At 38.8% G+C, this 26674-nt stretch overlaps 2 protein-coding genes across 2 annotated transcripts in view; one reads left to right on the top strand and one right to left on the bottom strand.

Moving 5' to 3' along the window:
• The window catches only part of XRCC4 (X-ray repair cross complementing 4), a 182672-nt gene extending 179044 nt beyond the window's left edge, over positions 1 to 3628 (bottom strand). Inside the window, exon 1 of the mRNA XM_086479703.1 lies at positions 3598 to 3628. The gene's annotated coding sequence lies outside the window, so the exon portion shown is untranslated. The remainder of the gene's footprint in view (positions 1 to 3597) is intronic.
• A 207-nt stretch (positions 3629 to 3835) lies between these two features.
• TMEM167A (transmembrane protein 167A) lies at positions 3836 to 26321 on the top strand. Its single transcript, XM_086479598.1, has 4 exons — positions 3836 to 3851; positions 16437 to 16546; positions 21799 to 21833; positions 25091 to 26321. Exons 1-4 carry the CDS (start codon positions 3849 to 3851, stop codon positions 25159 to 25161), a joined length of 219 nt encoding a protein of 72 aa, XP_086335724.1. The 5' UTR covers positions 3836 to 3848; the 3' UTR covers positions 25162 to 26321.
• The last annotated feature ends 353 nt before the right edge of the window (positions 26322 to 26674 follow it).

The raw sequence follows: 26674 nt of genomic DNA on the forward strand, positions 1-26674 counted from the left end.
ACATCTCTCTCACATTCTGCCGCCTCCTTATTCCAGTGGGACAGCTAAACGAATTTGCAGCTGTAGCAACTATGCAAATAAGTTTTTAAGCATTCATGCCTATAGTTGACAATACTGAGAACAGTAAGTGAATATGACATAAAAGCCACAAAAAGAGCATTTTCAGCTTTTGCCAATCATTGAAACTAGCATATCTCAAAAAAGCCCAACTGCATTTATATCTTATTTGCAATTTTTTTTCACCTCATTTATGCACATTTAATATGCACAAAACCTTACTTATACAGATGCACCTGTCATGGCAGTCACCCACATGTGATATTTTTAAACTATCTCCTCCAATCCTCCTACTTCTTATGAAAACTGAAAGACAAGGGAGAAGCTAAATACTTAGCCTCCCATATCCAATTGACAATGTTTTGTTATAGTTCCTCCTGCATTTGAAAACAACCTAGAAGCTTAATCTCTGAAGCCACCTTTTTTTATCTTTCACTATACACACAAATTCCTTGTTATGCTCTACCGCTGAAACACTCGACTGAGCAGTATGCAATCTCTTCACTGGCAAATCATGCTACTAAAACATTTCTTAATACATATGTACTACAAAGTACAGCCAATACCATTAAATCTCCTTTAAAAAAAACAACACAGGAAACCAGTATTCATCAGATGGTTTTACTTACCTATTTGAATATTGCTATATAGATCAATATAATTGTTCAAACTTCTGATTTATTCTCAGATTTCAACAGACAAGAATGCAATCCAGACAATTCCTGTACATACTACCAACCGAGATAACTCAGCCACTTGTAGTTGGTTTTCCACGACAACACATTCATTAGGAGAAAAAAATACAAGAGAAACTGGAGTACCACCATCTGAAATCTTACATTTCAATCAATATCCTGTATGTATCATAGCTGCATCCCAAAAGACATTGTTGTGCTAGGTATGCTATCTTTTAAATTATGCCACTAAGGCTCCCGAAAGATCATTAATGATCAAATGGCATTTTTCCCACAAGAGCAAAATATGCAGCTGAAAGCATTTTAATACAGCATGTAATCAATGAAAATTCTTCAAATAGTTAAGAATTTTGGAAACTTCATTTGAAAACTAAATTGCTAGGGTAAATAAAAACATTTTTGCAAAAAACTGCAATGGACCTCATGTGAGCTTATCAGAAACTATCAAATTATGTAAAGTATATGAAAATTATCATATAGGGTGTGTTTGCAAACAAAACTACTGAACTAGAGAAAGCTAGCTGACCACATGGAAGCAGGCTTGACTACAGTGTGACCACAAAATAACAGCTGCAGTCTCCTCTGCAGTTAGAGAAATAATTTTTCTATTTCAGTAACTAATCCACATTGAGAAACCAAAAGTAAAACCAAAAAAGGAAAACCAAAACAATTTTCTTTTTCCATCTCAGAGACACCTAAATTTTGAAAGTATTATTGCCTCTAAAATCTAGGGTCATGGTAACCATTGGAGGTTGAACTGTTCAGTGGTTATAATTGGAACTTTTTTCACTTCAGAAATCTACCTTAATGTGACATCAATCAAACACTTTAACATCAGGTTATACCTGGTAATAAGGCTGTTTTTAGAACTGTCTTTCTGCCTTTTAATTGAATTCCACTTTTCATCCAAAACCTCGACATGCGAGTAGAAGAAACTGATCCAGTGAATATCATTCACTAAGAAAACAGGAGTAAGAAGTATGAACGTGTTACGACAAAATGATCACACATCTTGCTGATTGCCTATTAAGTCAATGAATAAATTTGCAAATTAATAAAGCTTCATAGTTACCAGACTTACACAATCTTGAGAAAAGTAAGAACAAAGCTAAAATCAACGTAATGTCTGAAATCCATAGGATGGAGAAACTAGTTACACAAGAAAACCGATCTTAAATTCTACATCTGCTTACGCTGAAAAACATTCAAGTCATTTTGGTGATTATGAATCTGAAACTACAATTTCACAGAGAACTCAAAATTGTAGTTACCAAAGTTACTATTGCAAATAAAATGCTCTTTAGAAGACACTCACAGCATTATAAGTGGATTGTGTTTGTTTCAGCTGCCTTAAAGTACTTTGCTTTAGTAGAATACTGCCTTGATTCCACTATACAAACATGTTTTATACACATGTTCTCATTACCCCGCAGCCTCCTACACCAGCTTCTGGAAGTACACCAAATGTTATCCCAATTTCTTCTGGTAGGTAAAAAAATTAGTTTGCCCTTACCAAGGGCAAATGCAAAGCCTGTTTTGCAGTCAACAGACAAGCAAAACCAATTTGGCCTCAGTACTTCAAGATACAGAATGACAGCGACCTCAAAACAAACCATCATCTTTGAAAGGGTTAATGCTTTTCAAGTTCGGCAGGATAAAGCGTCCTTGTAAAAGGCGGAAGAGACTGTTCATAGCAGTTCAGAACAGAGGTTTGTCATGACAGTAACACCTAGGAACCTTACTCTAAATACAAAATAATCACAATGAAGTTCTTCCACAGAACGGGTCAAAACACATGTAGTCTTCACTTTACTGAAGTCGTTCACAAGAGCAAAGCCAATTCCTTTAAAAAATAATAATCTCCTGGTTTAAAAAAAAAAATTCCACATCTTTTTCATGGCAAGCCAAAATGAAGGCCTATCCCTTTCATATGGCTTGATGGTAGAGCAAGCACTGCCAAAAACAGCTGCCAAATGCAAGAGTCACTGCACATTTTAGTTGCACAGGATTCTCTTATATGCAAGTATAAGAGGCCAGCCACGTAAAACATTTAGCTCCTTTAACAATTTTGTGTCTTCAGTTACAGAAAAATATACTGTGATCACGACAAGGAAATGTACTGTCTTTACCGAAGCATTTTCAACTCGACTTTGTAAGTGCAATTACAGGAAAGGAAAGATGAAAACCTCTACAAGGAGAGAACACAGGACGAGCAAAAATATACGAGACCAGACTGGAGCAGAAAGACCAGGCTCCACTCACTCCACTTCCTCTGTTCAAGTTCACAAAGGAAGCCAGCCTGGATTTTACCTCAAGAAGAACAGGACCTTGACTTTATAATAAAGAGCAACTTATTAAAAAATAGCCTCATTAAGGCATTGTTTAAGGTCTTTATTTTTCACTACCAAGCGGCTCACCCCCGCAGGGACCGTAAGGCTGAGGGCCGCGGCCCTTCCACCGTGCCCAGCTGCACCCCCCGCCCCCCCCCCCACCCCAGACAACCGGCCCGCTCCCTGCCCCGCAGGCAAACAGCGGCCAAGGCCCGGCGGGAGGCGCGGGACACGGGACCCTGCTGAAAACCGGCAGCACGAAATCAAAAATTAAAAAACAACCAACCACAAAAAAATATTCGCGAACAGGCGACGGCCGAACGGCCGCACTGCCTTGGGCCTGGCACGGGCGACACCGTGGCCATTACATGCGGGGGGAACGGAGCCGGGCCCCGCCGACCGCTCCGGGGGGCCTGCGGCTGACACTGGGTCAGCTGAGGGGATGGACCCGCTCGCCCCAGTCCCACCGGCGGCCATCCCCGTCACGGCGGAGGGGGCGGGGCACCCTGACCTACCACCTCCTCCTCCCGCACCGCCGTCCGTCGCTTCCGCCTGACCGAAAAGGTCGCGCTCCCGGTGGCGGCGCGGCAGCCAATGAGAATAGCGCTCTCCCTTCCATCCCGCCTCCCTCCGGCCGCTCTCGCCAATCGTGGCCAGTGACATCGCCAGCTGCCAATCCCGGCAGCGGTGCCACCCACGCACCTGAAGGGAAGGGGAGGGCTGCCCCCGCCCGCCGGAAGTGTGATGTGGCTGTGAGCGGTTCGCCATGGTAAGCGCAGGGCGGCGGGCGGGGGGCGCCTGCTCCGCTCCGGGGTCGCCGCGGGACCGGGACTGGCTCCCTACCCCTCCGCCGGCACTGCTGGCTTCCGCTCCACGCGGCCAGCCGCGTCGCTGATCAGCGACGTTTCCCAGGCCCGGTGGCGCCCCAGAGGCTTCCCATATCCCGTCTGGGCCTTTGAACTCCCTCAGAGGCCGAGGCCCTCGCCCCGCGGCGGGGCAGCGAGCCTGCGGGAACTGAGCCGTCCCAGTTCCACCGTAAAACGTTGCTTAGCAGTAACGCAAACCAGGCATGTCTGAGCCCGCCTTGGTCCCTTTCCAGCCTGACACGTTTTCCCTCTGTACTGGCCTAGCCCGGGCTTTCCGTGGGGCAGCAGGCCTTGCGCTGACTTGCAGTGCGTTATCCTTCCGAATAGTATTTTTGCTTCTTCTGACTTCCGATTTATTGCGTATGTTGTTTGACCTCTTGCTTCTTGAGCAGTAAGTTGAATCCTGACATTGACTCTTCTCGTTTTTCAGGAATAGCGCCAGAGGCCTAGCTCTGTTTGCTAATGAAAAGTGTGAATGATGTATATAGAGGTGACTTGGAGACTTAGTAGCATTGACCTTTGTGTTTTCTATGGTTTCTGCCTTTTTTTCATTCTATGTACAGAAAATATAAATGAAGGATTTAGAGTTAAAGCTGTGCTGTGAAATAATCTTTCTTAGCTAAGGCAGAGGTTTTTATGTGAGCAGTGCAGAGACATTGTTTTAAAATTAAGAGGAAAACCAACAAAATATCTAAGAGAAGAAAACGCTTCCCTGTACAAATAAAAGTTTGTATGTAACGGTTACTTCAACACAGTATTATTTTAAGATGAGCATGTTCAAAATTTTTCTTAGAGTCACAGGATGGTTTGGGTTGGAAGGCACCTTTAAAGATCACCTAGTCCACGCACCCTGCCGCGGGGAGGGACACCTTCCACTAGACCAGGTTGCTCAAAGCACCATCCAGCCTGGCCTTGACAGGTTGTCCGTCACTAGTGATGGATACTGTACAACTTTACTGAATCTTTTTGTAATTCCCACATATTTATTAAAAGATTAATATCTCGTGAACTTTCTTATCATGCAGTTCAAAAAAAGTACCTAGGCTCCAGATCTTGTCACCAGCAGGAAATTGCTGGGAGTTGCTCACCTCGGCAGATCTTTTAGATGAACCTGTTCTAATCTGTGGCTTCAAGCAGTGGATGAAGGGGTTTTGTGATAAGAGACATAAATTACCTCAGAAGATCTAAAACACGTACAGAAAACAAGAGAAGAAAGAAAAGTGAATACCTCACCTTTAATCAGTAGCTTTAAAAGGTAGATACTATAGAAGTACAGCATCACCTTAATGTTCTTCATAGTACTTAAAAGGATTTGAGGCTGTAAAAAAAGGCAAGAGAACCTTCATGATCATTCACGTTTCTCAGTTTAGCACTTAAATATAATACTAATGTTTAGCAAAAATATTATGGCAATCATACTAGGTCTTGTGAGAGGTTTTTTTCCTCGCTTGTCCGTGTTACTTGTTAGAGGTTATTCTGTATGCTTCAAGAAACCTGAAGTAAGATAGAATCTTTTAATGAGATTTTTCTTATCATTTTATGTCAAAGGAAGTGAAAATAAGATTCCTCAGTCTTGTGCTGTTTAAATTTCCTCAGGGAAAACACTAACCCTCATGGCATATCCAGGACTTAGGATTCTCCATGACGCTACGTCTGGTCTCATGGCTCTTTACAAAAAAAAAAGTTGTCTTGTGAGATTAGCAGTCATGAACTGTAGTTAATGAAACTTTCTTTTGAGCTCACAGTTGACTGTAAGATAGGAACCAGCTGCTGCCTATGTATCAACAAATAGAAGAGAGTAGAGCTACACCTCCAATTTGTTCTCTTTCTCCAAAGAAGATGAGCTGCAACTGTGGCAAGACAGTAGCTCTGTGAATAGCATAATTTTTTGAAGTATAATTTCCAAAGGACTGTATCCCTTGGAACTTTCCATCCTATTGTCTCCCGGGCTAACTTACCGCAGCCTTATTGAGCAAGTCAGAACTTCTGCTGGATGAACAGACAGCTGCTGCCAAACACAGTGTATATATAAGCTGGCTTCTGCCAGTCTTTTCATTTATGTGAAAGCACAACTTGTGTTTATTTTTTTCCTGTTCACTGCTACTGGGTAGAAAAAAAAATACTGTTTTTTTCCTGTTCAGAGTTCACTGGGTAGAAAAAAAAAATTACTATTTTAACTTAAACCAACTTGAAAGCAGGTAGAAGCTGCTCAATAGATTAAAAAGTTACTGGAAACAGAAGGGATGCTGTATAATGCCACAACTGCTTTATTTATTGAGAAGCAGGATATGTATTGTTTACTGACTTTCACAAATCATTGTGCCAGTTTATCCTGTGAAGTTTTGGAATTTTGTGTATGAAAACTCAACAAAACTGTTCATAGTGGGGTTGAAAAATTTGCCACATGCATATGGTCTAGTGGATAGAAAGAGGGAAGAAGCCTAAAGTAACATTAAAATTAATGAGGAGTCTCTCACCTGCTGAAGGGTGGTCTTCACTTTCCTTTGTAGCAAAAATGCAGAATTGCAGCCAAACACGAGTGCATGTTAAAAAAAGACTTATCTGTGTCTGTAACTGCAATTTGGTGATGAAGAAAATAACAAATTGCGAAACTTCACAAAGATGGCTTCTTTCCCTTCACTGTTTGGTTAGGGCTGACCTTGAGCCTCACATTACTGCTGAAAAATTGATTTGGGAGCTTCCCATGAGGACGAACATGTTCCTGTCTTAGAGTTGGGTTTATAGAAGGAAGGGGAATTGGTCATATAACTAATTGTAAAAACACTCGTTAGTAAATACTGATCCAAACCAAGCTCTTGGCTATAAACATATCAGAATCAGACACTGTTCTGCAAGAGTTTTCAGGAGTCTTCAAGTACAAAGTTTTGTGTTTGGCTTATTCAGAGTTACAAGGAGGAATCAATCCTGGTTCAAATTTGCTAGTAGCTAGTGGCCTATAGGTAGATAGGATTAAAAACATTTCCTGTTCTTCTTACAGTCTTAAAGTGTCTTTGTATTGTGAATTTATTTTGCAATACTGATAGACAACTTTTTGCATGTCAGTATTATAATGCCATTAAGCATTGAATTTTTTTAATAAGCAGTTAGAATTTCAGGGAGTTACAGCTGCAGTAACAAATTTTTCATTTGATAAAGCCTTTTTTGCCCAGCTAATCTGATTTTGCTGGGAATCTGAGGATTTTACTCTTATCCCAAATCTGTAGTGTAAGACGGTGCTAAGACCTCTTTTACCACCAATCGTGCAACAACTGCTGCATATCCCTACACTCAATACTTGTTGGCCCCCATGGGAGCTCTAGCATGCACCTGACAGTAGGAGCAAAACGCCGCTGAGGAGAAAGCAAGAAGGGTCTGCTTTCCACGTACCTTTCCTCTCATCAGAATAACAAGCTTGTCAGAGAATTGAAAAGGAGAAATGGGAGGCCTGGTGTGGCTAGGTGGGGACAGTGAAGTGTGTTGTTCACCTTACTACGCTAGTGTTGGTGCTTGGTAGATCTCGTACCATCTGTAACTGCACTTGTGAGTTACTGTGGAGTAGGCACGTTGTGAGTTACTTCTTGGAGTGTTCAGTATAGATACTTCTGTGTCAATTACAAGAAGAGGTGAAATGTGTCAATATTTTGCTACTGTGATTATAGAACAAAGGAAACTATTTATTCTGCCGTTGTAAGATGGATCTCTTGTCCTGATTTGGGCAGAATAGGATGCAATGGGTCTACTTTTACAAATTTTACCACATACCTGAACAATCCGATAATTATACCAGTTGTGAGAAACCTTTTCTTTGCTAAGTGCCGAGCAGTTCTCACTAAATGTCTTTGAGATTCTGTCTGCTATTAAACATCTTCATTTTATTCACTAATATCACGAGAATTGGGGATCATGTTTTTACACAGGCCAGATGAAATTAATAATGGGCTGACTATATGCTGTAGATTTTCCACTCATGGTCCAAACTTCTAAGTTGAACAAAAGAGGAAGTTATCATAAAGTAGTCAATGTCACATTTTTTTTATTGGCTGCAGCGTTAGACACTGTGCACATTCACTGTAATAGCTACAGTGTTGAGTACATTTTTCTGCTGATGCATAGAGCTTGGTGTTCAAACTCACCAAAATTTTTCATTTTCAACTTGGTGACCAGGAAAAGAAGGTAGAAACAGCTGGCATCTTGCTAAAAATGTTACCTGTCTTACAGATGCTAAGAATCCAAACCACACACCTGAACTCTGCCAAACGAAACCTACAGAGGTGCTATAGGCCTCCCCAGCACCATGGGGCATCAGAGGCTTAGCAGAGCTTTTCATTGTTTCTTGACTGAGTATGTTTTTTCTTAATAAAGAAGTGTTTATTTTTCATGTTTTAAAGAGATGGTTCTACTATTACTGAACAAAAAAAGAGTATGTGGATACTATACATAAAATGTGTTGGATTTTTTAATTCTTAGGTAAATTAAAACATAAGTTTTTTGTGTAGCCTTTGGAACAGAAAGAACATACTGTCCCTCTACTGCACGCAGCAACTTACGCTTTCTGTAAGGATGTTCAGGAATGCAGTTCAGCTTTGAATTGCATGGCCCTTCTGTAGGATTGAGACATTCAGAGAAATAGAAGGCATGCGTTTTTTTCCTGTTGTGCTATGGAGCCAATCACTGCTTAGTTTTTTATTCATGCTTGTGAGTTTGGTATGATAGTAGAACTTTCACCATAACATTATTTTCTAAAATTTATCAAACACCAGTAGGTAGAATGTTAGCTGTATTGCAAATGTCAAAAGTATTCAATACAACAAAGCAAAAATATTTCCGTATTTTTGAGAACTTTGAGTTTCTTCCATGTTCATATTCAAATATAGCACATTCTGTTACAAACTCATACTTTTTTATGAGCTGCTTTTGTTAGAGTAAGGATATCATCAGATTCAAAATGTGCTGGCGTGTTAGAATGACTTGCATCTTTCATTCACGCACACGGTTTTTACTGTTTGTTAAGATTCTTTAGTAAATTTGAGGTAAACAAACTAAGCGATGTGGTGTGCAGCTTCAGAAGAGAGAGTTAGCTAATTTCACAGAAACTATGCTGCTCAGTTATCAAAAACATAAGAATGATACAAGTTTATAATTAGGCATAGTTCGATGAACAGCAAGAGAAACCAGAACTTACTCATTATGGGAGAAGATGTCCTTTACACGGATAATTTTTCTCCTTCTGTTCAACTACACTCTATAAATCTCTAATGTACAGATTTTTAGGGCATGAGAGGCAAGAAAGCTACAAATCCACATTTATGTCCTTTTAGAGAGCTCGGTGGCAATGGTTGACTATCACCTACTCTGTTCCTAGTTCCAGAAACTACCATTAGGTTCCCTGTTACTCTGGAGAGTAACATGCTAAGTTAACATATTAACTTAACATGTTAACTAAACTAACATGCTTAGCTTCAGCATCCTAAATAAAGAACTATAGAAATTATTCCTATTATTTAATGGGGGTAGAGAGCAGAGAAAAAAGCTTTGTAAAATTGCAAACTATATCATCTGCAATGAAGATGTGGAGGAAAAGATATCTTAAGGTTTTACTGCCACATCTAACATAAGTGTGTGTTTGTTGAGTAAATCTATCGACATACATACATACAACACATCTGTGTGTTACAGTAACCCTGATAAAAAAGTTTAATGTTATCTTTCACTTAGTTTTTTATTGTAAGGTTTTTTGATGAAATGCTGCATCTGCTAGCTGCTTACACCAAAAGTTCAGTTTTGAAACTATTGTCTAGGTATTGGAGCAAAGAAGAAGGAATTCAAGTGAGCGTGGATTTTCAGCATTGACACCTTGAAATGTCATTTCAGTGTTGGTTTCTGGATTTGAATTGCAGTTAAAAATATGTGTTAAAGTCAAGAGACCTTTTGTAGGAGAGAACAACTGGTTCCATCTGTTAATTCATTGCCTAATTTTTAAAGACATTGGTTATGTCTTAAACAGATGTATTAGTCTTCAGTTGACTGAAAAGCGTATGTGTTACTTCGTATGTGCTGTACTTGCCATTTAAATTAGACAACATACTTAATGCTTAGGGGACAGATTCCCTGTTACTCTAATTGAGCCTTAGCCTAAATTTTATGAATGCAAACATACATACTTTAGACCAAACTTTGAATATTTTAGGCAGAAATGTGAATGAGTGTTAAATATTGTACTTAAATTCCTTGGAAATTAAATACTGGGGTGAATGTGCAGTAAAATTAAAGTAAAAGCCCCCCTATACTTGTTGAGGCAGCCAGGAACTGTTGATTGGACAGTATTTGGATACTTGTTAGGCGCAAACTGATTTTGCCTAAACATTTCTTCCTTAGTTCTTCAGTGTAGTTTTGCCAATAATCACTTCAAACTTAACTGATTTGCAGGTTTTATATTTTTCTTGTAGTTCTAATTAGCATGCCTCTTTTACAAATGCTTTTTTTTCCATTAATTTTTATCAGATTACGTTTGCCAGCAGTGGGAAAACAAATTAGTTTGGAATAAGCTGGACAATAATATAATTATGTGCATGTTTTAATTAATTTTTAGCAATTGTTTAGGCCTTCAGGTTGGGAGTAGTCCGACATGTTTTATTTCCTTTTTTTTTTTTTTTTTTCAATATTATACTCTTAAAACTTAGATTTAGACTGGGGAAATAGGAATTGCAGTACTTAATTGAAACCTTAGGTAATAAGCATTTTCTCTTTTAGCTTTTTAGGACCTCTTCATTAAAATTTCTTAGATTGATTTCACTTTTCTGTGGTGGGATTTGAAGCCTCTGTTACTATTTTAATGTAGGCTTTTACATTTTTATCAGCTCTTGCTTAACCACAGTTTAACTACAGTGTAAACTCCTTGCTCACATTTAATACAAGGAAGGCAGCTAAATGATCAGATATGTCATTTATTTCTTTGGTTCCAGAAAACATAATCATCCATCAATTTTATACTACTGAGGAGGAAAAAAGAAAATAAAACTGTTCTAGAAGGACTATGTGTTCTGTAGCATATTACGCAAAAGCAGTTGCCATGTCTCTGGAATATTCTAATAATTTATCTGTGTTTGCCCACATGAATTGTTATAATAGTAACTGTGGGGCGAAGTTTAACAACGTGTTGGCACTACAATGGCCTCTTTTTGTAGCACGCGCAGATGAAATCATGGTCACGCTGCAATCAGAGATAAAGTAATCATTTTGTGAATACTGAAAGTCTAGGGTAGATTAAGCTTTGGTTTCAGTGCTGTGTCTGTTGAGATAAACTGGGAGATTTTGGGCTTTCTTCTATCCAGGGGAACAACACCACGGGGTATGTGTTCTCCTTCTTCGTGTTTTTTTTCACCTAGAACCGTCGTATCAGGTGGTTTATTTTAAATGAAAGTATATGAGGCAGGGGAAAGTTCAGCAGGTCCTTCCAAGGCACATATAGTTGCATCAAAACTTACGATGTAATTTATTACAGAGCTACCGAAGGGTTGCATCACTAAGTGATTTATAATTCTGTGATGCTGTCTGCAAACACATGGAACAAAACAGTATCTGAATCAGACAACGTAGGAGTGGTGGAGCAAATAAAAAGTACAGTGGTAGATACGGTACAAAGTCTTGGCTATGGCTGTTATTTTTACTGTAGAAAAAAGGTTTAGGATCAGCGCATCTGATATATCTGTGACTGTGGAGGCTGGATACACATTTACCAGTGATCCCTAAAAATTTAGGCAATCATCTGAATGTGCCCTTACTTTCAGCACATTGGAACTGCAAAGTGCAGGAGTTGTTAGTTGTTGATAACCAGAAGGGTGAGCTGCCTCTTTTTCTGCTCCCCAAGTGCAGTAAATCTAATGCTGACTAAATTGCAGGAATGACATTGTCTATTATCACGTTGGTAGGGGCTGTGGAAATGTTATGACCCATCAGGATTCCCTTTCTCAACCACAGGAAATTTTTCACTCTAAATCACCACTTTCTAAAATGTATTAAACTTTTTATTACCACATACTATTCCATAGATTTCTTTTTATTTCATCTGCAAGCTCCTCCTTCCCCCTCGCCTCACCCCAGAGAAACGAGCTGTCGCACTGTCTTGTGCTGCTGTGTTGTAGCAGAATTACCGATGACGTCTTCCAGAGGCAACTGGAGACTGATTCTTTCCTTATAATTTCCTGTTTTGCCCCAGTATCCTCTGCACTGACAGCTATGCTGTTCAGAAGCAGATTGCGATAGGAGTAAATTCAAATGTCTCTCGCTGTAACGTTTGTCTTCTGACTACCATATAGTCACATGAGTATTTCTAATATGTGCCACCACTGCTAATCTGAACACAGGAAAATTTTCAAAAGTATTCATTCTTTATTTCTATGGTGTATTATGTGGAATTACTTTTACTGAGATATGATCAGGGACATAATATTGAGGCATTTTTTAAAGATTTAATTTGAGGAAGGATTTAAAAGAGCCTTTGGGCATGTAGCTCTCAAAGCTAAAATCCATAGTCTTAAATTTCTATAGACCTATGAAAAAACTTGCTCTTGCAAGTTCTGCTGAATACAATACCTCATTAGCGCTGCAGGTCATGTGATAGTGCTCCACAACTACCTGGAGACAGCACACAGGAGAGTGCGCAAGAAAGTGTAATTACTTAAGTAACACAGAATGTAACTGCTCAGGTCTTTCCACCATGCCAGAAATGTGCTGGATGCAGATGGAGAAAATTTCAGTGTATATAATTAAAACCACAGTTTACACTGTCTAAAACAAGAATGAAATAGCAGTACTGGTTCTTTTCTCCATTTGCAGTCTGAGTCTTGGGAAGTTAGTTGTCTTTTCACCAGTATGTGGACACAGTCTAAAAGATAGCATCAATTTCTCAACATGCTGAAACTTTCTTATAAAGGGAATGTGGGTCACAGGATCTACATTAATCCAGTCAGCATGTTTGAAAAATTCCAGTTAATTATTTTTTGATCAGAGGAACCCTGCTTAACCAAAAGAACTGGAACCCACCTACATTACAACATTTTCAAAAAAGCTTGGTATGTGAATGCAGGTTTTTTAAAAAGGATTCCAAGTAATGTATGACTCTTGTAGCAGCTTTTAATTACATCACTTCAAGCAGCTGGATGTAAATTACCCTTTTCTGTGAATTCAGCTGGGCCACAAGAATTACTTCAGATGTGAAATGTGAAGCCATCTATTTCAGAAATAAATTTTCACTTCAAGTTTAAAATCGTAAACAAATTTTAAAATATGCATGTTTGTGCTTTTAAAGTGACTATATAGATGTGTAATGCAGAGCACATTTCAGTGGAATGGCGTCTGTAATTACAGCGATGCCTTACGCTGCGTATCCGGAGAAACATATGAAGAGCCCAACAAAGACCAATTATATACTGCCCCTATTGATTGACTAATAACACATTTCATGAGTATACATTTACAATCCCTGCTTAAGAGGAAGCAAGTGTGCCCTTCTGCCATTTTCATATGTTGAAGTACCCGATACCGCCAGCCTCCTTGGGAAGCAGCTGCAGGAGAAATCCTGCAGGAATTCATGGGAACCAAGCTCTGGCAGGCACTGCACTGTGAGGTGTCAAGAGCAGCTGTCTCTCCCTGAGGACTGATCGAATTAATCAGTTGATAGGGAGTATCTGGCTTTGCTGAGAGGCAGCCACTCCTGGATCCGGCCCTGTTGCGTTCCTAGACCCACAGGAGCCAGGAGACACTGCCTCTTGTAGGTCATAAGAGTTGCCTGTGTGAGGAATTGAGAGTTCTGTGGTTTCTGAAGTTGTCAAAAGCTTGTGCCTGGTACAGAGGCAAGAGCCTACTGATAATGATAGGCAGTGTTTTGTTCTGTGTGAGTAGTCTGTCCATTATTTACAGCACAGTAGAACAGAAATGATGACTCGCCTATCTAGGCTAAAATACTAAACTAAACATGATTTAGCAAATGCTGTGGCTTGCGAGAAAAGCAAGTGGCCTCAGCTTGAGGACCTGAGGGCTGGCTTTGGGTATCAGATCACCACTCCACTTGTGTAATGTCCCCTCTCCATGTTCTCACTCATCGCAGAAACCTTCCTGCATGTCGGCTGCTGTGTGTAGTTGCATTTTACTCTTTACCTTTCTCCGTTGCGTACCTTCTTTCTGCATCCTAATAATCACATTTTCACCCGTCTCTTTTTTTGTGTCTCGGGCTGTTGTCGTAGAAAGGGCATGAGGAGTGAGGGAGCTGTCTTGGGAATTTTGCTCCTGCAGAGGGACGGCTGATGCAAGAGGGCTTCTGCTTCAGGCAGTAAGGGAGAGTAGCACACCCACTCCAATGGCTGATGCTGCCCTTGAGGGCACACCCTCAAGGACGCTGAAATCTGTCATGCGGAGGCAGAGTTATTCAGTTGCTCCTTGAGCCTCTCTGTGCAGTTCTTTCTTAATGGCTAGCTCCCCACCCATGGGGGGCCTGTTGGACCCCTTTAACTTAGACATTTAAATTAGTTTGTGTATCCAGCCCTGTCTAATGCTTGTATTCAGGCTGGCAGTTGTATATGTTTGTTCCTGTATTTCTTCATAAGGTTCATGGAGAATTCTATGTCAGGTAACAATATTTTTGTTACAAGGTTTTACATCTCAGTATCAGAAGCGTCATGGATGTTCCGGTGGCTTTACTTCTACTAGAGCTACTCGTTTTTCTCTCTTGATTTGATGTTAGTGCAACACTGAACTGAAATACTGTGATTTTCTTTTATAATTCTTAACTATTTAGAGAAATTTGATTATCGGAACTTCAAAACAGTAGAATTTTGTGTCGTAGGAAGAAAGCATGCTCAGATCAACGGAGATGTGCCTCAAGCTATGGAAATGGGAGCTCTGATGTGCTCTTAAATCCCACCGAGTTCTGCTTGAAGAAGGAAACTGCAATGTAATATTCCTTCATAAGTGCTAAATATTTACACTTAATTAAATACTACTACTCAGCCTTCTGGGTTCAGCAGTACAAAAAAATATGAGCTATTTAGACACAAATTCATCAGAACTGCAGAATGAAGAGTAAATTTATTGTATTTGCTTTGCCATTTTTTTTGAGTTCAAATAGGATTTGCAGATGAGGGTAGCTGAGCAGGGAGAAAATAAGGTTGTTTGATGCCTAGTATACTACCTGGTGCTGTTAAGTTGACCGAAACGTTAGTTGAGTTAAAGTTAAAAAAACTCTGAAACAATAAAACTGCAGCTTTGTGCTTCATGCTAGATTATTTTTATATTATAAGAAGAATCTAAGTCTCAGATTTGGGACTAATTATTAGAAGCTACAAATCACAAGGACTGGTCGGCAATAATTCTGCTAAAAATTCCAGTGAGCCTATTGGGAAGGGGGGCGAAATGTTGCTAGTGCATTATTTGTTGGAATGCTGTTGTGGTCTTGCTGGAAATCGGCATCAGCCATCTTTCTTCCAGATTTTGTACTTGGTTATAGAGTTCTGGCAGTCCTTACATGAGTACCTTCTCTCCCCCCATAATGTTTAGAGTTATGGAAGAGATTGCTTCACATGAGCAATGATAGTTGCTTTTAAGTTAATGATTAAAGAGCATGTTGGCCACGCAAGACTGTGGCTTAGTTTAAAAAAAGTTTGTGAGATGCATTTACTGCATATTACTGATATTTTAAACTTCAGCAAATAGCCAGATTTTTTAGCAGTTTCTCAAGAATTGTTTGTTCTTACTGCCAGTAGGCAGATTAATTTTACTGTCAAACGATAGAACTTTACTTCTCCATCCTAAGACAATTCCTCCATTTGTGCAGCATAATTAGCACGTCTGAAAAATGTATTTACATTTGTGTAAATGTATTTAAAGCTGTTTTAAATTTAAAATCAAAAGGTGATTTGAAAATAAAATTACTCAGTTATCTTTTCATAGTTCAGGTGGGCTTAACTGTATGTGTTTCTACAGATCTGTTGAATTTTGGGTGTAGTCTTCATAAAGCAGTATATTAACAATCCTCCTACATATTTCTTGTTATTCTCTGTCTTGGCTGCAACTGATTTGCTTGTCATACTCTTCACCTCCACTTTCATCACCACCTCCATGTTCTATTGATGCAAACTGTGGCTACACGTATTCTTGGCTGAGAGGGAACATCTGTTTTCTGTAACTCTTAGCCTGCTGTAATGGGTTTCCACTGTTTGGAAAAACTGGCTTTGGAACAGATGCCTAGGAGCAAAACTGTAAGGTTACCATTTCGCCTACTCTTTCTTTACCCTTCTTGGGATGGATTGAGAAGGAAAAAAATCTGTTCTTGCATCCAATGGGCTGTTATGAGTTTCTGGCTCACTGGCATTGTAGATTTCATTTTTGTTTTTAATGGGTATTGTCTAGGGGATCATCTGTTTTCTCGTTTATGCAGTGAGGGAAGTTGTTGTACAGTGAAGATGTAATATTTCTTTTCTAATTTTCTTCCGTAGTCTGCCATCTTCAACTTTCAGAGTCTACTGACTGTAGTCTTGCTGCTCATTTGTACCTGTGCCTATATCAGATCCTTGGCACCCAGCTTACTGGACAAAAATAAAACTGGGTATGTAGTCTGATCATTTTAAAAATACACAAGCTGTTTAGTTTTAACTGCGATGTTTTAGTGTATTCTAATGGTGTGTGATAATACAAATTCTATTTTGAAAAATTTCTCTCTTCTTGAAAAATCTTTATTTTGTACCTTACAATAGAATGCAATAAGGTATTTGCAAGCACTTGGTTGCAATTTCATAGTAAGATTTTATTAACTAACAAAGACAGCTAATATTGCTTTATTAGTTATACTCCAGTTTTTGAACTTTCTGATTAGATGCAGATATGAGTGACAGAAAGAAAACATTTTGCTACATGTGGCTATTGCTGTAATGATTTATTTTTGATTCTTAGGTTGGGTAAGAAAACATTAACAGTAGAAGCTGGCTTTTTGTTTTCAAGATAGGCATTTTAGAGGTACAAGTTTAAAACACAGCTTTAGCAATAATCTGTGACTAAAAAAATCTAAAAATATTTTTTTAAAATAAGCAACACTATCCTTATGTATGGTCTCTTTAAGTCATTGTTTTGTATTCTCTAAGATGAAGGAATTTGTAGAATAGTTTTTGAAAGCTTTACAAAACCTGAAGTATTTTTTTTTTTTTGGTCCTTTGGTCACTCTGACTTCATCTCTCACTTTTATTCCTAAAGTACATGATCCTAGATGACCAGTGGTTTTCTCCTTTTGTGTTCCCCATTCTCCAAGAATGCACTTAATGTTGCAGGGTCAATCCTGCTGCATAACAGTTTTTCTCTACCCTGCTCAGCAGCACAATTTTTGGGGCAGTGGGAAATGGGGATGGCCATGGAGCCAAATCTGTGCCTCATTTATGCTGTTAATACCCATTCACGTTTTGGCCTACCAGTTTTCTTTGTGCTGCAAAGAATGTGACTGGATGTTGGGTGTAATCAGCAGTATGCAAAACTGTGATTTAAATGCTGTGGTTTTAAAGTAACGATTGGGCAATTCTGACCTGGAAACAACTGAGGCTGTCCATAGTATTTCAGTAATACTGTCACCTAATGTTAGTACAAGGGAGACAATATTTGTGGAAGTAGGAGGTAATTCTAGCTGGTAATGTTCTAGCTGGAAAAATAGACAGGCTTTTGGGCACTGTGTGTTTGACTTGTCCACTTTTTCCATTAGATCATTTGCTGTTAAAGAAATTATTTTTTCCCTAAGTATCTTCTGTCACTTCTGCATTTCATTTGCAGAAAAAGTGTCAAGTTTTAAGTAGACTCTTGTCACCAAGGACTTTGAGTGTTTTCTGAAAACCTGTCTTGTAGTTAACCTCTGGAATTGATATTTTATCACACAGGTTTTCTTCTAGCAGTGTAAGATACCCAGAGTACGCTAGGTTTTTTTTGATTTGGAGTTATAACATGGAAATGCTTGTGTCCTTTCATGTGAGGCTGTGAGGTTGCCACTGACATGAGAAATTTCTTTTGATAAAAGATGGAAAGAAAGGATGACTTCATGAAGGATGGGGGGGCGGGGGGGGAGGTCTAGGCAGGCAAGAGGAGTTTGGGTGTCTGCTAGTGGAAGATAACAATAGTCAATGAGGTATACACAGTAAGAAGTAAGAATATTTATTTTACTGATTAGAATTTTAGTGCTGTTCTTGGCAAGGAGTATTTCCTTTAATCTGGAGCTACTCTGTTTATTCTTGAGGCAAATCTGTCTGGAGTACAATAGAACTCTCTTCATAAAATGTTTTCAAAGGGTGCTGACACAGTGGAGGAGTTGGGCGTTTGATCTGTAGGTTTGTATTTATATAGATGTTGGACATACTATTTTATTTTTGTTTTATGTATACGTATACAGACTACTTTGTACTGGAGAACAAAACGTTGGCCTGGAAGCAATGAAATTTGTTTCCTGAAGGGTAGATGTTTACATGGAGCTCATATGCTGTTAAATCCCTGTCCCTCTTCACTAACATATTCCATGCTCAAATGGAAATGTCTAGACATACTGGATAAAATAAATTCTAGTGATATTTCATTTTACCACAGAGATGATCTTACATCATTAATCTGCTCCAAATTAATAGCATAAAAAAGTAGCAATAAAATATTAAAGTGACAGAGAGGAGAAATGTTGATAGTTATTCACTATATTTCTGACTGAGTGGTAACTTGGAGAAGATTTAACTCTGTTGATAGTAAGTAAAGAAATAAGTTTCTGTTGGTTCAGAGACTGTGTTGCAAAGCGATGTCACCCATCCTTATAACACTGTATTTCATCCCGTTGGCTTCTGCCAAAATGTGTCCTTTCCTACCAAGCCAAACAGAATTCTAAACCTTCATTGTCCCTGACAGGTCTTGAGTGTTTCCATGTGCTTTATCCTAAGCAGTAGAGTTTAAGGTTGAGAAAGCAAGTGGAGATTTACTGTTTCATGCTAACTAGAGGAGAATGCATAATTCTCTCTTCCCTGCTAACCAGAAAGACATGTTAGCTTATACGCAGCAGAGATTTCCTTTGACTTGCCATAAGCATTGCAGTAGGGTGTCTCCTACACTCCCTCATGCAGTGGCAGTGGGGTTGTCCTGCTAAACACATGGCAGCTGCATTTTGCAGCATTCCCAGTCTAGCAGCCAAAGTCTAGAGCCCCACTAACCCTTTCTTGTCTTGCTGGGTTTCATTTCTTTGGATTTTTTGTTCTGCACATAACCAACACCACTGTCATGATCAGTGCTTTTAACATTAACACTGAAAGCCAAGAATATGCAGCAGCTTCTGCACATTTGACTTGTGTCTGCCAGAAAACAGCAGGTATGCAAGCCAGGCTGATACATTCCTGCATCAAAACAAGGATGGAGGTGAACATGAAGGGGAGAATAAGGAACAGTGCAATTACATTGAGTAGTTGCTTCAGGAGGAGTTATTTTGGAGCAGATTCATTCAATGCAGCATCATTTCTGTAATAATCAAACAGGTTTTGACTTGAAGAGATGCAAGTTGTACACCTGAGATAAACAGTAATGGAAAAATTCAGGAGAGCAGAAGGCCTGCACAGGCTTTTCTTCCAATGTGAGCTCCCTGCTATTTTGTACCTCTCACATCAGAAAGGAAAATTCATATTTTCAACAAGAAGATGGATTTCTAAAGTAAGGAACAATGTACAGTACTTCAGTTATAACTTTATGTTGTTACACACTGTCAGAAAAAAAAAATGGAGAAGGCAAAGAAATACCATTGCTGAGGTTGTGAGGCAAATTCAACAGATTTAGACTGCCTGAAGGAGTTAATAGGGTTTTTTTCCCAGGTAAGATTCTTCAAATATGCATATGAAAAGGTCACTAATGTTTTCTTTCTTGGAGTTCCTGGGCAAGTTTTTGCGATATGAGATGCTGGGCTGTGGAAGTTTTTATGTTGGTTTTGCAGCATGCAATCTGTAAATCCTAATTTTACAGAGACTAACAGCAGTTTTGAGAGTCTTAAGTGCCATCCACACAGTACTACAGCGCTCTGTATTTTGCTTTATAAGATTTACACATGAATGCCTTTTTACCTGCATACATCTTCAAAAAGTGCATGGATGTCTTCAGGTTACTTTACTGTATGACCTCTTACCCTGGAAAAGTGTGATGGTCTACATACAGGGATTATTACTTCTGCCTTTGGAGGTATATAAAAGCAGAAGAAATGAGCTTTGAGTATACAGAAATACTTTTGGCTTGAGGTAAAACTATCTAAAGCAGAAATGAAAAAGCCTGTCTTTGAAAAATGAAAGTGTTGGAATGCTGTCCACAGTAAATCGGTCAGCAAGAGGTACCTCAGTCAAAAAGCATTTCACTTTGACTTTGAAACCCACAGTCAGTTGCTGCCTATTGGAACACTTGGTTCTCACCTGCCCGAGTCTGAACCTTTGTTTTAGAAATAAAGGGGAAGCTGCTAAATGGAAAGAGGGGGAGATGCTAAAGTAAACTAAGAGCATAAAAGAGGCCATGAAATGTGAAGTAGCACAGAAATTTTTTTTTTAAAAGTCCAGGATATATTGACTGCTGCAGTATGCAGGAGAAAGCAGCCCAAAACTACCTGTCTGCATTCAAGCAGGAAAAAACCCAGGCAATTGCCAGAGCCCAAGTAAAGAGGAAAACAGGTAATCAAACCATAGTGGATATGGGTTCAGAGCCCTGTGGGAAAGCACTTGGAGAACTGCCATCACAGCAGGTAGTAGATACAACCCCACAAACAGTGTAGGCTGAAGTTACTTGTGATAAACATATCAGGAGAAAGAGGAAAAATAATTAGGTTCTTTTTAGTCCATAAATCTATAAATAGACGATATAGTTGAATCCAGATGTTTTACTGCATTGCAACCAGTCATACTATGAAGGAAACCTTCCTGTGGACAACCTTTCAACACAGTTTTGACCAACATTTGAAACGCTGAAAGCGGGCTTCTAGTTCAGGGTGCTTCAGTTATCTTCCTCTCTTCCTCCTCAGATTCTAAAACAGTCACTGCTCTTGTTCCTCTTGAGCAGTCAATATGAGATTATTTTAGTTGCACAGAGGAATTATAAATTTGTGGCATACGTGCTTGTACATCCACTTTGGATGTGCTTTTCTGCTTTGTTATTTCACTTGTGAGAATTAATGTTCTGGGAAAGCAGCATTAGAGAGACATGAGCAAGGTAAACCTTGGTAAAAGTGTGAAAACAAACCTGAAGAATTGTTTATTTATTTATTTCAATGCAAGTAGTCTGTGTCAGATTACACCTATGAGCACACTCTGCTAGAAAAGGCATTTTTATCTACTATAGCTAAGGGAAATACAAAAAAGAGACTACAAAGCATTAAATTTAAAGTACTTAGGTTTATCTTCTCTTATACCTGCAGGAAAACTTGCTTCAAAATCTTAACACCAAAAGTTTACCGTATGCAATGACATGGAGGCCTGTTGGTATTTCCTGCTCCAGTATTTTTCTAGTTCTGCTTTTTTTTCTTTGCATAATTTTCTGTCTGGGGTACTTCAATGTAGAATGTAGAATTCTAATGAAATCTTTAGATTTGGAGCACAGATTAAGTAAATGTATGCAAAAAACCTTCCTAGATTTAGAAGGAACCTTGCCACTTGTTTTGTTCATAGCCTGTACCCCTCTATGCAGTTATCTGGTGTTTGGTGATGTCGAAGAGGGTGTCAAGTTGACAAGTTACTCTTCGTTTGGGTTGTTTCAGCATAGAAGAAAGAAAATCATCTGACTTTAATTATTTTATTAAACCAAGAGCCTAATGAATTTATTTTATCTTTACAGACTATTCGGAATATTCTGGAAATGCGCCAGGATTGGTAATTTTTTTCTTTGAAATCTTTAAGACCAGTGCTTTTTCTAAAGTATGCATTATTTTATTAGGATAATTTTTTTCGTGTAGCAGTGAATACATCATCTTAAAAAATGCAGGGTTTACCTCTGTGAAATACAGTGGTGGCCAAGGGAGGTGTCGAGGTATGACTGTCTTACCTATTGTCACGGAAGCCTCCATTTTCTAATGTCGGTTCGTATACGTGGTGTCATACTTGCAAAAATCTTTTGCAGTTTTTACAATGTGAAATAATACTTCTTGTTAACATACAAAGAAGTCAGTGATGCCTTATAAACTGCGATTTGAAATTCTAATGGACTACTGACAAAAGCCAGGTATTTATCTTATAGTAATAAAACAACATGGAATTAATAATGGAGTAATGTTCTGTTTAATCACAAATGTCTTTTTTCTCTCCTTTCTTTAGTTAGCTTCTGTGCACTTTTGAATTACACAAAGCTGTTGGTGTCAAGTGGCATCTATATGCAGGCTGATTAGCTCTATCTGATTTTAGACATTTTCCTGTAACATTGGTGTTTATATTTATTTTAATCCTTATTCTGAATTTATTTTGAGAAGGAAATGGGAATATGCAACAGCAGTTCAGTCTTAGCATATCCGAGATTTTTTTAAAATTACAAATCCATCTTCAAAACAGTGTTTTTCAGATTGCATTGTTAATGCAGAGCAGAAACATTGCGCTTGTAATTCTAGATCTTCCTACTTGTCACTAAACCTAAAGGAAAAATGGGTGGTTCCCTTTTCTGCATTCTCAGCCTTTGAAAGGGACATGACATACATTTTTCAGTGTGTCAAAAAGCATTGATGCAAAAAACAGTTTTTGTGAAGACCTGTTGTTAAAATGATTGCAGATTATTTTCCTATTTAGATAATAGGAGAACCAATTTTAGCATTGTAATTGAAGGATACTGGCAAAGTGGCAGCTGTCAGAAATGAATTTTGAGCTATTCCAGCAAATTTCAGCTGCATTAAGGTTTGTTCAGGGTTGAAAAGAAGACCTTACCTTACCACCTTCTTTTTAGTTAAGTGCAAACTTTTTTGTTCTATTAGCTAGGCGTAGAAACAGTTTTTAAAAAATCATTTAAAAGAGTATACAAGAGGTTTTATGATGTCCCTGTCAACTTGATAAAGTTAAGAACTGCAGTTCATCTGGAATATAATCTTGCTTTCCCATCATGTAGTAACATTAACATGTTTGCATTTGCTGCATCCAAGGTCATGTATGCGCTCTTATGCCCTATACCGAACTCCTTCCTTTTCTCTTTTTCGTGTAAAACACTTGATTTCTTTTCAACTTACATCTAGACTGGTCCAATTTGACTTTCTTTCAGACTAACAGATGAGAAGGTAGCATCTTATTGTTACTTCTGTATGTTTCCTTACATAACAATACTGTATCCTCAGTAGGGAAAATGGGCTTTGAAGATGATTCCTATAATTTTATTTGTGTTAGTCACAAAGGCATGGAGAAAGTACAGGCTTTTAAAAATGAAAATGCCTACTGGCTTCCTTTACATTTAACTTGCCCAGTATGTTTAAACAATATTTTCACACGTGCCTAAGATTTTAATAACCAAAGTTGTGCAAAATGATGTTTAATCCTGCCACATGGTGATTTCTCTTTTGAGATAATTAAGAGGAGGAAAGTATAACCCATATGAAAATTCTAATACGCTAAACTGTAGGAGGTAGACTTCCTGAAAAACTTATTTTAAACAGATGTGAAACTGCAGACGTTAATTCATTCAGTTATTTGAAGTTTAATTAAATATACGCCAGATCATGACAGCATCTTGTAATGTCACTGTAGCAGGCACTCCAGCTTATGGGAGGTGTCACTATTTTATTTTTCGTTTGCTGTGAAAAGTTTGTTCATCCTGTATTTGAAGGTCCTGCTTGTAAAAGAGACTTTTTTTTTCCTGAGGATTACACCTTAATGCTAGACTTGCGAGCCTTGGCAGTTGTGGTTTTTTAATGTTTCTCTGAAAACTGCATCTCAGAGAAGGTGGTTTATAGTAAGACAAAAGACCTTGCACAGCAAAAGAAAATTGAATGTTGTTCAAAGCAAACAGCTCCAGCTCTGTCTTTATGCTTCAACCAGGAATCTTTTCGCGTTAAAGAGTCATTGCTGTGTTAACACTTCGTGACAGTTTTGTAGGCTGGAAGTACCATCAGGTGAAGGAGACTCTGCTCTCCAGAGTGAAGTCAGTGGATTCCTGAAGAGTAATGCTTCATCAGAAAACGCCTGGCTAATTAAATGGAGGAAGTGCCCATGTAGCAGTCTGATGAACATTGCTAATATCTCTCTGATTGTGTTACAGTTCCCTACCTAAGATTCATTTTTTTTCATAGTTTAGTGAAAACATTTTGTTCTGAACCAAATGCGTGGGAAGAGATCTCTATTGATTGCTGTTGCCACCAAATACAAGTCTGTTAAAGCAGTAAACTTAACTTTCACCCATGGTCTACCCTGCAAAACTGTAGCACTAATTTGAGTCAGAGGTGGCTGTGCAACTGCTGTAATCTGTTGACCATTTTTATCAGTAACCTGAAGATCTGTGGACCAGACCCTCTCCACATGCTAACAACGTTATGTCTCTCTACCAAAGAAAAGACGTGCATCTGGCAGCATCTGGGCCGTGGTGAGCTCCCCAGCCAGTTAACTGCTCCTACATGATGCCGTGCATAGAAGATGCATGCTGCCTATAGCAGCTGTCATGGCCAGGCAGCATCTAGGTCCACCTCAGCTGAAACGGAACAGCTTTTGAGCAGCAATAGCCCTTAGCCAGAACGGGCAACAGAGCCAGTAAAAGATTTGGTGTCTTGATTAGCCTTCCAGTGTCTGCTTCCTGGCTCTCTTTGCACTAGGAGGTAGCAGCCATATATTGTTTTTCTTTTTTTTTAAAATGCTTTCCTGGAAACTGCATCTCAGAAAAGATGGTTTATAGTAAGACAGAAGTCCTTACATTGACCTTTGCTTAAAGCAAACAGCTCTAACTTTATGTAGCAATATATCGTATCCTACATCTTAGTTTTCCCACTGCCATGCATATTCTTTTTCAGTACACATCTGCAATTGTAATAGCATTTCTTCAGCTAAGGAATGTTGAATATTAATTTGCATGTGCAATGGAATAATTACCATGTTAGGCTAGGAGCAGCCTAGATCTGTTCAGTCATGCCAAAATTTTGGTTTCGTTTGGTTTTTTTCCCTTCTCTCAGGTGAACGGAAGAGCCCCTACGTGGCTGTGTGCTGTGTCATGATGGCCTTCAGCATTCTGTTTGTACAGTAGCAACTGGAGAGTCTCCCCTGTGCCCTACTACCAGACAGCAGAGCATAGAAGAACTTCTGGCAGGAGAAGATGGGAAAGTGTCAAAAGTCTCTTCTCACACATTGGATAGCCTGTCTCTTGGATAATCCGCCTCCTCCTGCAAATGGACCATCATGTACAGTGTTAGTGATCATAATGTAACTAAATCCAAATGACATGTACTTATTAGTGTCAAGTCAGTACTGACACTCCTGATGTAACTCTTGAAAGGGTATTGTATATCTGAGTTTCAGGGGAGCTTTTTTTACATGCAGTTGAAAAGGCCTTTAATTTTTTGTTTGATAGACCTTTTTAATGGAAATTAAGAATGATAAATCCAGCAGTAGCAATAAGACCACTCTTAGAAGAATAAAGAACATTGTGACACTAGGATATGTTTAGGAAAGCATTTTCAGTTCTTACTGTCTGAACAATTCCTGTTGTTTTCTGATAGCTATACTCACATACTAAAAATACGACCTCTGGGCTAAGTTACATTCAGCTTTTGTTTTCTAAACTTGCAATTCCTCACATAATTTATCAATATTTTTATTGTTAAGATAAGTTATGAATAAAGGCAGGGACCGTAATTGTAGTGATACCTGACTAGCTGCTGAGAAGGCACAGATGTGGGATTTGAGAACCTGGACTGCTCTGTGTAAAATACCTTAAGTATTCATTTTTAGAGATCTAGGTCTCAGTAAATCATTTCCCAACTTTTTTCAGTATTGTGAGGAAAGGATCCTAAAGGCTCTGTTGGTGTTGCTGCATGTAAAACAAGGTTACTGAATCAGCTAAGTGAACAGTTAGCTTCTTAGGAGTCTGCAGATGAGGAAGTTGCATGTCCCAATATTCTAAAGGTTGAAGGAAACGACTAAATTAGGTTACACTTACTATTAATAAAGATTTAGATTACCTTTAGTAATACTTGCCATTAGCATTTATTCTATAATTTTGCAAGTTTTCCGTAATCTAGTAACTTATTTTAATAGTGCCTGACAGGTGTGTTCACACCAGACAACTGTATGACTTCACATTGACTATGTTTGAGACAGTTGTCTGTCAGCAGTATTTTTTGTTGTTCTGAAAAGGTATATGATCAGAATGAGCTCAGCTGGCAATAAAACACACTGTTGTATGTAGCTGTTGTCGTTCTTATTTGAAAAATTTGTTTCATAGGTCCAGATTACCCCGCATTTAGAAAGAAAGTGATTATTAGATATTGCCTTTGTATTACCTCACATATACTTGCATAGCTCAATCACCATCAGAAATACTTGTCCAAAAGTCTTCTAATCTGAAGCCAGGAAAAACAGATTTCTCCAGTTCAAGCTAAATGGCTGTAAACCAGGCAGGTTCAGACAAGTACAGAGCTGTATGATGATGACCGTACTCTGCACACATAGAAGCCTTAAACTGTGCAGATCTAGGAAGAGGCAAAATCTACTTCTGTAACTTTAAAGGTGGGTGCTGCTCCAAACATAGCAACAAAGCA

Source organism: Leptosomus discolor, chromosome Z (genome assembly GCF_034619465.1).
Source record: "Leptosomus discolor isolate bLepDis1 chromosome Z, bLepDis1.hap2, whole genome shotgun sequence".
In the NCBI taxonomy this organism is placed as follows: Eukaryota; Metazoa; Chordata; class Aves; order Leptosomiformes; family Leptosomidae; genus Leptosomus; species Leptosomus discolor.